Below are 13,203 nucleotides of genomic sequence, written 5' to 3' on the forward strand. Positions count from 1 at the left end.
GCAAGTTGTGAACATTGAAGAACAAAGTAAAAGAGCTTCATTGTAATCTTTGGCTTTCTCACAAAAAAAGGCCTTCTTTAGGCCTTTGGGATTGTGACCGACAAAGTCTACATTAACAAATTCTTGGGGAAGTAGAGTGGACAGGAGATTCTCAAATGCATTCTAAAATGAGAACCTGAAATTATTTAATAAAAATATGACATACCGTATATCTTCTGGATGCCCTGTAAATCATCGTTAGGTAGTTTGAAGTTGTCAGTTTCCATATACTGGTAAAATGGAGCCATGATTGCAGTGGGATCGTTAGAGTGCTCCAAGCCCAGAGCGTGTCCCAGTTCATGCACTGCAACTAGAAACAGATCATTTCCTATGGAAACAAGAAGGGGAAAAAATCTTTGAAACCATAAGCATAGTAATAGAAATAACAGAAGTGGAGGACTTGAAAGACATTTTCATGGAATTTGAATTTTACAAAGTAATGCTGTACAATGAAGCATAAGGATAATGTTGTAGCAACAACAATTTTCCCGTGTCATACCTCAGATCTAGACTTATGTGCAATTTTAGACTTTGGGTTGATGCTGCAATGAGCCTGAGTGAAAATGCTTACGTCAAGACAGAGTCTTCAGTTCCAAAGGGCAAATATCCCTGCTATGTGTGTGGTAAACTTCATAAACTGAGGGCTACCTATTTAGGACAAAGTCTGTAGAGAACCTTAGTCATCCAACTGCTCGTAATCAGACCCCTGCTGATTACTTGTACATGTTGTCCATTTCTGAATCACAATTACTGAAATTCTAATGAGGAAAATCTGGGTGTCATGCTATCCTTCTCAAAATAGGACACATTTATTTCATTCTGTAATCCCCTTACATGTGTAATTACTTACATAAGTATTAGAGCCTTTTGATTTACAGAAATCTAAACAATAAAATATCCGACTCATGTTATAGACTAATTTCACTTTTTCATTATTCCTTTCCAAACATACCATTTTTATTACAGGGTATTGGAAAAAATTAGAAATTTTGACAGTCGAATTATAGCACTCTTAGAAGCCAACACAAATTGAAATCAATGGGACTATTTCTGTAAAGGTTTCAGAACTGGACTTTTATGGTATTCATTTTATCTAATTTTATTCATCTAAGAGTTAGACAGCTCAGCTTATTTTTCTAAGAGTCTTTTGTACAGATTCTGTCTGTGGTCAACCTGTCCTATAACGAGATTGTGGAAAAATGTTTTACATCAGGAAAACGGTTCCAGCCACTGGGAGAGAGGCACATCCAGAATTATTGCTCATGTTCATCTCAGGCATCTATCTAAGGATGGGAAGAATCATCCTCTGGAAGTGTGTTCCTGACACACTGACTACAAAAGTATTTGAGATCACTAGCTTATGCTGAACACCTAACTTCTAGGTGGCTGGAGTTAGGTGCAATGAGTCCCACCTGCAGTAGATGGCTTCTTGTTGAAATATGAGAATTAACAATGAAAAAGTAAAACTGTAAAAAAGTGTAAAAATGTAAAGCCCACACTGTGGTCTAGTAGACAGTTTAATAGTACATGGGGACAAGAAAATGCTCAGAGTTAACTCTTATCCTATGTTTTGTAAATTCTTTGGAGGTGGACAGTTATTTTCCACTGCAGACACATCATGCACTGAAATTCTAGTACTTTTATAATATTAGTAGTAATAACACAAAAAAGTTGGATTTAGCAAAATTTTTTTACATATATATACATGTATATAACTTTGAGGACATGGTTGACAGCATTTCAATTTTTCAACTATTTCCTTTTGCTGACATGAAGAAACAAACGTTCTCCCAAGTACATATGAAAAGGGAAACATTTGGCAGTAAACGTCTTCATGACGCATGGAGCCATGCTGGTGTTTGTAAAATAAATGTTTGATTGAAAACATGGAAACAGTCATAGCTAAAACTCTGTGCTTAGTTGACAGAGTCTTTTCTTGCCTTTTCTGGTTCTTAATCCAGAAATATGAAAACTGAATGCTTAAGCTCTTTTATGCAGTATGGTTGTGCAGAAAAATTATGTCTTTCAAAAATTAATGTGACTTAAAATGCTTCCAAAAATGAGAAGAGTTTATCCTATCACTTGTAATTACGTGGTTTCCAGATGAAATATTTTCACGAGAATATTTTTTCCTGGATGCAGTTATTCTTACAGTAAAGTGGATTCTCAATGCACTGTAGTAACAGGTCTGAAGAGCTTGACTGTCCCTGTGAGGAATGCTTTTGATATTTGAATGTGCTCTTCCATATCCAGCCAGAGCTGATCTTGACATAATCTCATATGAATAATCCACAACTAACATAGCTAACCTCAGCCTTGGAAGTGATGCACAAGAGCAACTCTGTAATGGTTTTCATTCTGCAGCCATAGGGGAATAATTAATATCATTTAAAAAAATGGTAGACTTTAGATTGAAAGACAGATGGAGAAGATGTTACTGTACTATAACTACTGTACTGTGACATATCTTACATTATTTTGCAGTTCTTTTCTGCATTTTATAAAAGTTCAAGTTCTGACCCAAGTTTATTACAATGAAACATTTTATTGTGTGGTATTAACTTATATATTTGAGATGTAACTCTCTTGCTCTTTGTATCTTGAGAAAGGCAAACTTGCCTTCTTAGGCTCCCAACATCATAATTAAGAATATTAACCACTCTAAGTCCTTGCTTTAATAATTGTATTAATAAGTTGGTCACAATACTTGTTAAACCAGTTTTAAATAATTTTAAACTAATAAAAAGTTGATTCTGTCAATGTTATTAGGCTGGTCAGTACAAAGATTGAGTCCAAGAGGTCTCAATTGGTCGGGGTGTAGAAAGGAAGGGAGGGGTTGAGAACTGAGCTTTTTATAATTTCTAAACGTTTAAGAAGCTGTAGTTAATAGTTTTGGAAGAGTCTGCTTCAAACCTCTATTTGTGCCAGTCATGCAATGCAAGAGGAAACAATAAATCCTCTGGTTATCAGTCCCCATTGAGCATAAAGATCCCCAGGAATTTCCATTTCTTGTTCTCTGTTGACCTTGAGGCTGTGTGAACCACACAGGAAAAGGGTAAATAAATAAAACATACTATCATCTACTAGCATATGTTCCTTCTGGGATCACAGATACTTACCACGCGGTAGAGTACTTCCAAAGTAATTCTAAACTATAGTGGGACTTCATCAGAGAATCGGTGTTACACAGGGGGTTGCTGTTTCTTAGTCTGTCTTTTTCCCCTGGTCTTTTGGGTGGGGGTGATTATGTTGAAAAAAGGAATTCAGCATCTGCCTGGCCCCACTAGACTTAGTTAAAGCTTAAGCCCCAAAGGGAAAAAGGCAGAAGAACTGTGAAAACTAATTTCGACTTTCTGCAATGCAACTTGTAGCCATCAGGGGAGCTATTAAATGCAGGAATGCAAAGATAGAGCAGCCCCTGGCACAAAGGGACAAGGGGGAGGGAGAAGGTCACAGGAAAGAGCTGGGAGAATAGTCTTGCCTGGGGTGACAGAGTGATTTAACAGGGAACATATTTTCTACTTATAGTCAAATAGCCCCATTATTCATAACACAATTTCCATCAAGAGTCATGATTGTCCCCAGGGCATCCTGAGTTTAAACTGACCCAAATAACTTATTACAGTGGAAACTGAGGTTTAAACCAGTTCAAGATGTGTCATGTAAGACCAGTGCAGGTAGGACTCACTAGTGGCATAGTCTGTATCCTCTTTCCCTTTCATATAATCAGATTTCTCCACTTTGACAGCAATCATTCAGTCCCTCTGTGCTTTGGGGAGCAGACTTTGAGGAGCTGACTTGCCTTCAGCATTGCAATGTACTGTGTCTCAACTGGCTATCCACAGTGCAGAAGGATAACCCTAAGAGCACTCCTTCTTGTCTCCAGGCTGAGCAGAGGCATGCTTGCCCCAAATCATTCCATATTTGAGTATCCATTATCCCAGCAGAAGCATATACTTTAGTCCACTTGGCTAAATGAAGCACTCTCTCAAAAACTTAAACAAGCCATGAGCACCGGGAGTTAAACTACATCTATGATGGCTTTTAAACTAAAAGTTGCCACTGAAGGATATGCAATGGTGAATATTCAGTGTGATAATCTCAGTTACATCTTGTTATATGTGTCTATAGGGTAGTAGAGAAATATTGAGAATCATATTTCAATAGGTCCAGATGTGTGCATCTCTGTTCTGTGTTACTAGCACATGAACTTGAAATAAAATGGGTATATGCTCAAACAGATTGTGATTAATTTTCTTATTTTATCTCAGGTTGTGTTTCACAGGAAAAAAAAAAAAGATACTGGGACCGTGTGTAAGGAACCAAGAGAAAATGATGATTCTTATACTGACACTTTTCTCTGAGGCTATGAACTATTTTAGGCATTAAATCTGCCTGACTTTACAATCACTGGCCAAACTCCAGAATATAAATATGTATTAATATATCAAATATTCAACAGCCAGCACTGTGGAGCACGGTGCATGTAGAAGCCTTTCTCTGCAGCTAATACATACACTATTTTTCATGTCTCCAGACAAACAGTGCTAATATGTTTGTCCACAGCAAGCTATTAAGAAATCCAAGTTCTGAAGACATTCAGAATGTTTTAAATGGTATGTGAGCTTAATTTAGAAAAGCAATATCTTAATGGCTTAGCAGCCCTTAGATTCATCACCTGGCCACCTTTTTGGAGCTGCTCTAAATGACACCCCAGCGCATGTCACCTAGTTCTTCTCCTTGACAAGTAACTGCTATAACACACTGAGCTCAAGAGCTGTCCATCACTTAAATGCCATGTGACCTCAAATCTGAAGACTTTCACATCCAGAGAGAAGTAAAAAAGCCTAGAAGCTGGATTTTAAATGACAAACAAACTCAAAAACTACAAAACTGTTTTCTATACAAACATATGTTATTCTTTCAAAGATTATTATTATTCCACTTCATTTTTCATGTGATGCAGACAGATGATATCAGATTAAATCCCTATGAAGCTGAAATGTAAATCTGTACAAGAAAGACTTCTATTGCAGTCCTAATACTTACAAGACAGTAAGTACTCCAAAGTACTGAAGCTTGAAGTTCATCAGAAAATATTACGTGTACTGTCCATGAACGTGTCTGATGTATTTAGTTTTCATTTTCATTATTCACTTCATTCTTACTATTCACTTACCAAACCAAAGCTGCTAATCTCAACTGTCTGAACCTTTTTCTGCAAAGTTTAGAATAAGATTCCTACTGCTACATAGCATCTAGAAAAAAAAAAGTTATATATCTTTGTTATTGTTCTTATTTGCAGACAGGACAGAATTTTGAACATGCTATTTCAACAGTCAGTGATAAAAGGAAGATTCTTTCTCTCTCTGACCTGATTGCAACACAGCAATATTGAGCATATACTTAGGTACACTATTACATAAGCACAATATATAACATTGTATATAGAGAGCATAGATGGACCTAAATGTGAATCATAGGCATACTCTTACTCCCCAAAATGTGCCACATTTTCCAGTCTAAGGAATCATATGCAGTTGCTTGATGTTATCTCAAACTTTTGTCATTATCACTGAAATTTGGTAGCTTTGTGGTTATTTTGGGAGGAAATTTTATTGAAAAGATGGAGCTGAGATGATTTAGTAGCTTTGAAAATCAAAGAGTAAAAACTATATTTTTGTTTTTTTAAATAAAAATGTATAATATATATAATGTATCTATTTTCCGTTTAAACTTACTGAACCTATTTTGTATGCACAGTATTTTAAACGATCATTTTTCAACAACTTATATCTATACATTTAACCATTTTTCCATTGCAAAAAAAGAGAAGAACATAAAAATATACTTCTTTCCACTCTATTATTACCTACACTAATATATACACTAAAATCTTTGCAAACTGATTAACTGGTATGTGTATGCTTGCAAACAGACAGTTTTTTATATACAAATTATATACTCTGTGTATAATTTATCATACACCCACACATGTACATTTTTAAAAAAACTATTCTATTTAAAACAGGCAACAGCTTAGTGTGAGATTTAAACTTGCTTGCCTGAAATTTGACAAGGGGATATTCCTACTGGGCAGGACTGTCTTTTGGTGGTTCAGTGATCATTGCTGGGATTTGTTAAGGACTTGTGAGTTTAGAGGTATGCATGTCATTTCTGGCAGTATTCTACTGGTTCTGCATGTTGTGGGCATGATGTAGGAGAAGTCAGGAACCTGATTAAAAAGACTTTTGAAAGGAGCCCGCATTCTTTCATAATACAGATCAGCATGAGTTTTAGAAAGCAAGGTCATGCAATAGGGTAAGAATTTCTGCCTCACTGCTAACATTTATTACCAAGTTCATTCTACAGCTTTCTAGTAAATACCTTGAAGTCGGTGGAATTAATTACTTAATGTATTCTTATTTTTCTTTCTAAAAAGGTAAGGATGTAAGGATCTTTCCTTTTTTTTTTTTTCTTTTTTTTCCACAATCTACTACTGAAAGGTTTCACAGACTATTCTGACTGGTGAATACCAACTTCTCCAAAGAGTGAGAAGTGAAGCAGCTGGAGATGATCCCAGAGGAGAGAAGGGACACACTAGAGCAGGCTGCTTCTTCAGAAGAGGTGTAGATATGGTGGCATGAGTTCCTTCTGCAAATATAATGCTCATGGCTTTGTTTCACACTTTGAGGAACCCCTGCTGCAACAGTGAGCCTGACAACCTAAGAACATCCACACTTGTACTGAATCTCTAGCTCCTGGGATTAACTTCTTCAGCACTCACGTCCTGTACTGAATTTGCATACTATTCACAAATGGCATTTGCATTCAGATAGTAATAAATCCATATCAATTAACAGATTGAAAAGTTCTATTTTGAGTGAGTTCATGGTCATCTTCAGATACTGAATATTTTAAATAAATCAAGTTTAAATTACATCACAATATTGCATTTTGCTAGGAAAGGAGATTTTCATATACTCTTCCAGCAAGCTCACACCAGCAAAAAGATTTAAAAATATAATGGTCTTTCTTATAACACTGCAAATAATTAGGAAGCTAAATAACATTTGCTCTATGTTTCCAGTAGGCTCAGTGCAATTGCAAATGCTGCAAATACTGTACCAGTCTTATCTATTTATACTCTTTCCTGTCTTCTCTTTGTTGCGGTTTTTAGTTGTTGCTGTGGGAACAATAAGCTGGAGAAGTATTTAAAACTCCTTTCTGAAGGCTATGAGAATGAACACAAGCTGGGACTGAAGATTTGGATATGCATATGAAAAGAGCATGCATCATGCAATTTTCAGCTTTCCTCCACGCTTTTGTCCTTGAGCATCATTCACATGAAGAGAATGGACAACTTCCTACCACTCCTGAGTGAGTGCCAGGCTGGGGGATGAGAAGAGTGAAAGGACCTTCATTGTGCATGTGCCCATAGTAAAATCAAATCCTTGCTTTTGATGACTACAAATGTAGGTTTTGTTTTTAAGTCACTCAGCTAAAAGGCTGGCATGCTAAAGTTGTGGCTACTCTTGTTTTGAAGGAATGATTCTTTTTTTTTTCTCCATTTCCCTTAAAGCCCTACTATATTAGTAGAAAGTATTCTACTATAAAGAGAAAAATGTGTAACTCCTGGGAGGAAGGTCAAAGCTATGTTGCCAAGATTCACAATAGATGTAACTTGCTATGTGGCAGAAATCAGCAAGGGGACTACAGATAACTGAAATCCCCACAACAGAACTTACGTACAATTTAAATTATGTATAAATCTTGTGTTGGCTCTCTCCAGAGATGAATTTTTACCCAGTGTCAGTTAAACTACTCAGAGTATTAACCTCTAGCTTATCTCACACTAAAACCATCAAAAATAGGTTATCATCACTCTGACCCTATCGTTATATCTACCTAACATGTACATTTGATAAAATAACATCATGTTGTATATATATTTGAAGTTTTTATATAAGAACAGTTCTTTCTCCACCTTTTATTTTACTTGTTTAATTTATATTAAGGAAAAAATGCCAGGATGGAATTGCCTATATTTTTTTCTTGGACAAGTGATAACAAAACTGGGAATTTAGCGTCCTAAATGGCAAAGTTAGGAGAAGAAAAAAACAATCATTACAAACTCTCTGATCTGAAAAGCAGATATATTTTCTAAGAAGGCTGTGGACTTAAAGGGAGACCTAATGCAAGTGTATATCATATCATATTCATATTCATGATATATCATATTCATATGAGGCAACTTAAACTGGGGCTCATATATATAGAGAAGATCACAGAGAGACAAACCTGTTACTTTTCATTCCACTTTTTAAAACTTGTTTTTCAATTTAGATTGTTCCTTTTCGATCTGTTTTTTTATCTTTTTCCCAACCTGATGTTTTAGCTGTAGGTGTTGCCAGGCAGTGGTGTTAGCTGTTCAGCACTTTTTGAAACCCAAGCTACTTAGGAAGGAGCCTAAAAATAGATTAAAAGACCCTGGCCTCAAGAACCTATAGTTTGAGCATTTTGAAGTGAAGGAATTTTCAAGGTAAAGTTTTCATGCACAAATTATTTTCAAACCTTTAGAACACAGACATTGTCAGAAAATCTTCCAGGACTTCATAATAGGAGGTCATATTCTATTACTAACACAGTCATATGATTTCCACAGACATATGATTCCATAGTATTTCCTTCTAATTATATTTTAGGATTAGCTTACAATTGATTGTAGCATATTCAGCTTTTGCAATCGTAATCCATTCAGGTTCTGCCTAATAGATAAAGAAGCATGCAACTACTGTAAAATTTTGTCTCATTTACAGGAAATCATGAGAACATCTATGGTAAATGGGAATGTGATTTTTCAGATTCTGTTTGCATCTGAAAAGCTAGGGAAGGGAAAAAATGATATTCTATTGAATGTCTATGGGGAAAAGCTGAGGGTCAGATTCCTCAAAGCTGCTTCCTTGGGAAAATGTCCTCACAAAATGGTCCTAGCAGACTCTAAGATCTCTGTGGATCACAGGAGAGTTTGAAGTGCCAAGCCCTGTGCCTGCTACAAATAAGAGAAATGCCACTTTCCATGTAATGGTATTATGAGAGGACTCACAGACAGTTTTCCTTTCCTAGTTCCTTTTCCTAAATTATTTCTACTAGCAGATCAGACTGGAAAAGATAATTTCAAGCTATTAATTTATCAGGCTTTTGTTCAGTTGTGAATGGGTTTTGATTTTTATGGGAACTTATTTGTGATTATAACGATAATTTTCCCTTTTTTAACCTGGCATATTTGAGAGTATGGATTTTTCCATGCTCTCCAAAGCAAGTAATCCTTTGAGAACCTAAAACACTGTCTCTGGTGTCAAATCTCATCAGTTCTGAACTAGTTTGTTTGTTATTAACATTAGTGTTATTAGTATTATTTATATAGAGTACATTTTAAAAAGTTGAAATATTGCCTTTTTGTCGGATGATGGAGAACATTTACAAAAAGATACATGGGGATAAGAAAAAAAAACTGGACTATGTTAAATCCTTTTTTTTTTTTTTTCCATATAACTTTCTGCCATGTAGAAGAACACGTGAAGCTAACTCACATTCTAGATGCAGACTTAAAATCTGCTAAGTTCCTTCCTAAGAGGAGGAAAGGTAAGGTAAGGCTAGATTTATATATTTGTTGTATGTGAGGTGTGCCTTTTTTGTTTCTTGTCATTTCCAAAGAGTAATCATGTGCATAGAAAGCTTGGGTGCTCATGAATATAATCATGAAGAGGTTGGCCCATACTGTGTATATCTGTTTGCCTGAATAAAAAAAAAAAACCTTACCAGTGCTCTTTCCTAGCACACTGCAGGAAAAAAAAAATAAAATAAAGATGGAAACATGGTTAGTTTCAACTTAGTAATAAATTTAACAAACATGTTTCAACCAAAAAAAAAAAAAAGTCATGGTCAGTGGTCTTTCTGTGAATCTAGCTGCAGTGGCAGCAGAAATTGTCTGCAGGGGTCCATTCTGCCTTCAGTGAGATGTTTCCTCATCAGTAAAGCTGATGAAATGACAATGTGGACTTTTCTCATTTGCTACCATGCAAAGTCAGCCAGCTTAGTTTTAACATTTTTCATTAGCAGTTTAAGATAGGCTGGCTGATAGTGAACTAAGGCAGATGGCAAATGCATGAAGTTTATTCTGCTAGCTCTGATAGGCGGGAAATAACCTCCAACAGCAGTTTGAACAGATAACTGAGTTTGTAACTTCTCAAAGCACTCTGGATAGATTTGCAGTGGTCTCTGTTGTTTGCCTACACTATGACAGAAGCAATATGCAATTTGGTGGGTCAAGTTATACCGTTGTTTTGGTCTGTGGTCTGCATCATGACCATCTCTGTTTGGCAATTAAGCTGCAGTGTAAAAACCATCTCACTTCTACAGACACTAAAAGCACAATGTAAGATGTGCTTAGCAACCTGCATTTCCATTGCTTTAATTGCAAAGTCTATCTCCTTCTTGACATATTCCACAGCCTCTCTTGGAGTTTGCATAATGGTGCAACTGTTAATTTTAGACCAAGAAGGAAGCTGAAAGTATGATATTGCACATTGATAGCCCCTGGGATATACTAAAAGCAGTCAGCTAAACACACATCTAGAACACTGGGCTGGATTCATCCCCAGGACTCTGCCTTCACTGACCACCAGTGTTTAACAGGTTTCCCTTTTAATGAGATGTAAACGAAGCGCTTTTCTCAAAGCTGAAAGGGCGTTCCATGAAAGCCAGATAAAAAAGCCATAAAAAATGAGCTCATTACCTTGCCAACTGTTAATATTTTCCATCGTCTGGCTTCTAGCCAGTAAATGGGGTCTAGCAGACAGATCCTCTTCTCGTGCTTGTACAGTCCTATGTCTAATGACTGAGTCTCCGCAAACAAGCCAGGGCCATTTATGGTTGTTTTTTAAACATTTTCCATCTCTTCAGTAACTGAAGGGGTCATTCTGTTCTCAAGTGCAGCTTTACATCCCCTGTTAATACCTTCAAGGACACATTTTATAGAGCAGACACTGAATGTTTTGGAGTTACCATTTTATGCAAGATCCTGATGTGACTGGACATGGGACAACAGGCGGGCATATGCACACCAAGCAGGTACCATCCATGGAGGGTTTGGGAAGCTTGAGGACAGATTACTCTATGTAGGTCTATCAGCAAAACATGCAGTTACTGTCGGGCAAAGACTGGTTTGCTTTTTAAATTCTGGAAGCCTTGAGGTTTAGCAATAGAAAGTATTATCTCATGACATGCCCAGGTTTAAACTCTGTATGAGCTGACTATAGAATTAAACTGGATTTGAGCGAAAACTGAAATAAAAAGAATAATAGTTATTCCATGCATTTGCTACTTGCAAAGTTCTTTCAAATATTATCCTGTCATCTTCATCACTCTGAAATGCTATAAATATGAGTTGTTTTTTGTCAAATTTGATAATATTGGAAATTGTCTTATTTTGCACTGAAATAGATTCAGTTTACAATATAGGTTGTGCTTACAATGTTTTGAGGTGTGCTTACACCTTACAACCACATATAAACAAAGCTGTGACTCAACAGGCTAGGACTCTTCATTCTGGAAACAGATAGGATAGAGATGTGAATGACACAGATATGAATAGCATAGATAAAGTGATAAGGAATCACTTTCTCATAATATGAGCACTAGTGCACATAAAGTGAGTTTATAAATGGCAGGTTCAAAACTCAGAAAGATGTAGTTTTTCACAAATCTGCTTAAACTATAGAACACATGGCCACTGGAAGTTGTGGATACTAAATGCTTACATGGGTTCAAAAAAAGATTACACCAATTCATGAAAGGAAATCCCTGAAAGGCTATTAAACACAAAAAATATGGCCTCTGGCTCAGAAATTCAATGAGCCACAGACTGCTGGAAGCTAGGAGGGAGTATGCTAGGGTTTTATTGCCATATGCTTACCCTGCTCTTATCCTCTTCCCTAGGTATCTGCTAATAGCCCTAACTGGAGACAGGATATATTCTAGGAGAACCTGTGATCTGACTCGATATTGGCAATTCTGTGAATATTTTAAAATATATATGCAATATAATACAAATTCAGAGAAGACATTCTGCTTTTACGTATTTATCCTAGGAGTACAGGACTAGAAAACAAGTCCATGACAAGTGCAAGGCTGCACAGCCTAATTACAGCTCAAATTCAATATTGATAAATGTATGATAAGAGTTGATTAAAAATATATAATCAATTAAATAAGAGCACTATGCCTTATGAAATGAAAGGAATGCTAATACTGTAATACAAAGTTTCCTTTAATCCAAAATACTCAGCTTTCTTTATGCCTAACCATAGTATGACACGAGCACTGTTTCAGACACAGGGCTCCCTTAAGAGACTTAGTTTTCAGAACTCGTCTGGTTTGTCTTTCCAGCAGCGTATATCTGCTGTACTGTGTCAACCACACTGGCAGCCAAAGGAAATTTACTACAAATTGATCTATGCAGTTCAAAGATCAGGATTTTCATAAATTGTAGTTGGCTGCTAGCACAGTGTGCACAGCAGAATCTATGCACTAACTAGAGCTGAAGTATGTTCCACTAGATGCTGTATCTGCATGAAGTCCAAAAAGCTTTTACTTGGCAATCTACAATCTGCATGGTACAAAGTGACAGGCTTTTTTTTTTTTTTTGTCTGCAAAACTTGAATAGGTTTTTGAATGCGGAGTGTTAACAAAAATTTACCAAATCCTTGAAAAGAGTTTTGTTTTTGTTTTCCCCAAAGCACAGCAGTCTACATGAATGTAAGCACCCTGTAAACATATTCTCATTGCATTTAAATGTAAATGTACACCAAAACATCTATTACTTCTGTGGTGCCTATCGAATGTAAAAATTTCCCTTGCTATTATTTCTTATGTATACTTTGGAATGGATGAACAAGTTTCTGCAGAATTTCAGTATGGTGCAGTAGCTGCCATGGTAAATTTGCTACAAATTTTTACTCATGCACTTAACTTTAATTCCTATTTATATTGTAAATATGAATACAAATACAAGAATATCAGACTACCACTACTGTTCTACTATGTTTATCTAAAGAAAGCTTATACTTATCTTTTGCCTAATATTTTCCGCCACTGGGAGAC

At 36.2% G+C, this 13,203-nt stretch overlaps 1 protein-coding gene across 4 annotated transcripts in view; it reads right to left on the minus strand.

The window, feature by feature from the left end:
- The window catches only part of MMP16 (matrix metallopeptidase 16), a 202,164-nt gene that overhangs the window by 66,633 nt on the left and 122,328 nt on the right, over positions 1–13,203 (minus strand). For all 4 annotated transcript variants that reach the window (XM_067290264.1, XM_013956914.2, XM_013956915.1 and 1 more), the window contains exon 5: positions 206–367. In XM_067290264.1, the coding sequence (XP_067146365.1) occupies positions 206–367 (162 nt within the window). The remainder of the gene's footprint in view (positions 1–205; positions 368–13,203) is intronic.

The sequence above is a fragment of the Apteryx mantelli genome, chromosome 2 (genome assembly GCF_036417845.1).
Source record: "Apteryx mantelli isolate bAptMan1 chromosome 2, bAptMan1.hap1, whole genome shotgun sequence".
Classification (NCBI taxonomy): domain Eukaryota; kingdom Metazoa; phylum Chordata; class Aves; order Apterygiformes; family Apterygidae; genus Apteryx; species Apteryx mantelli.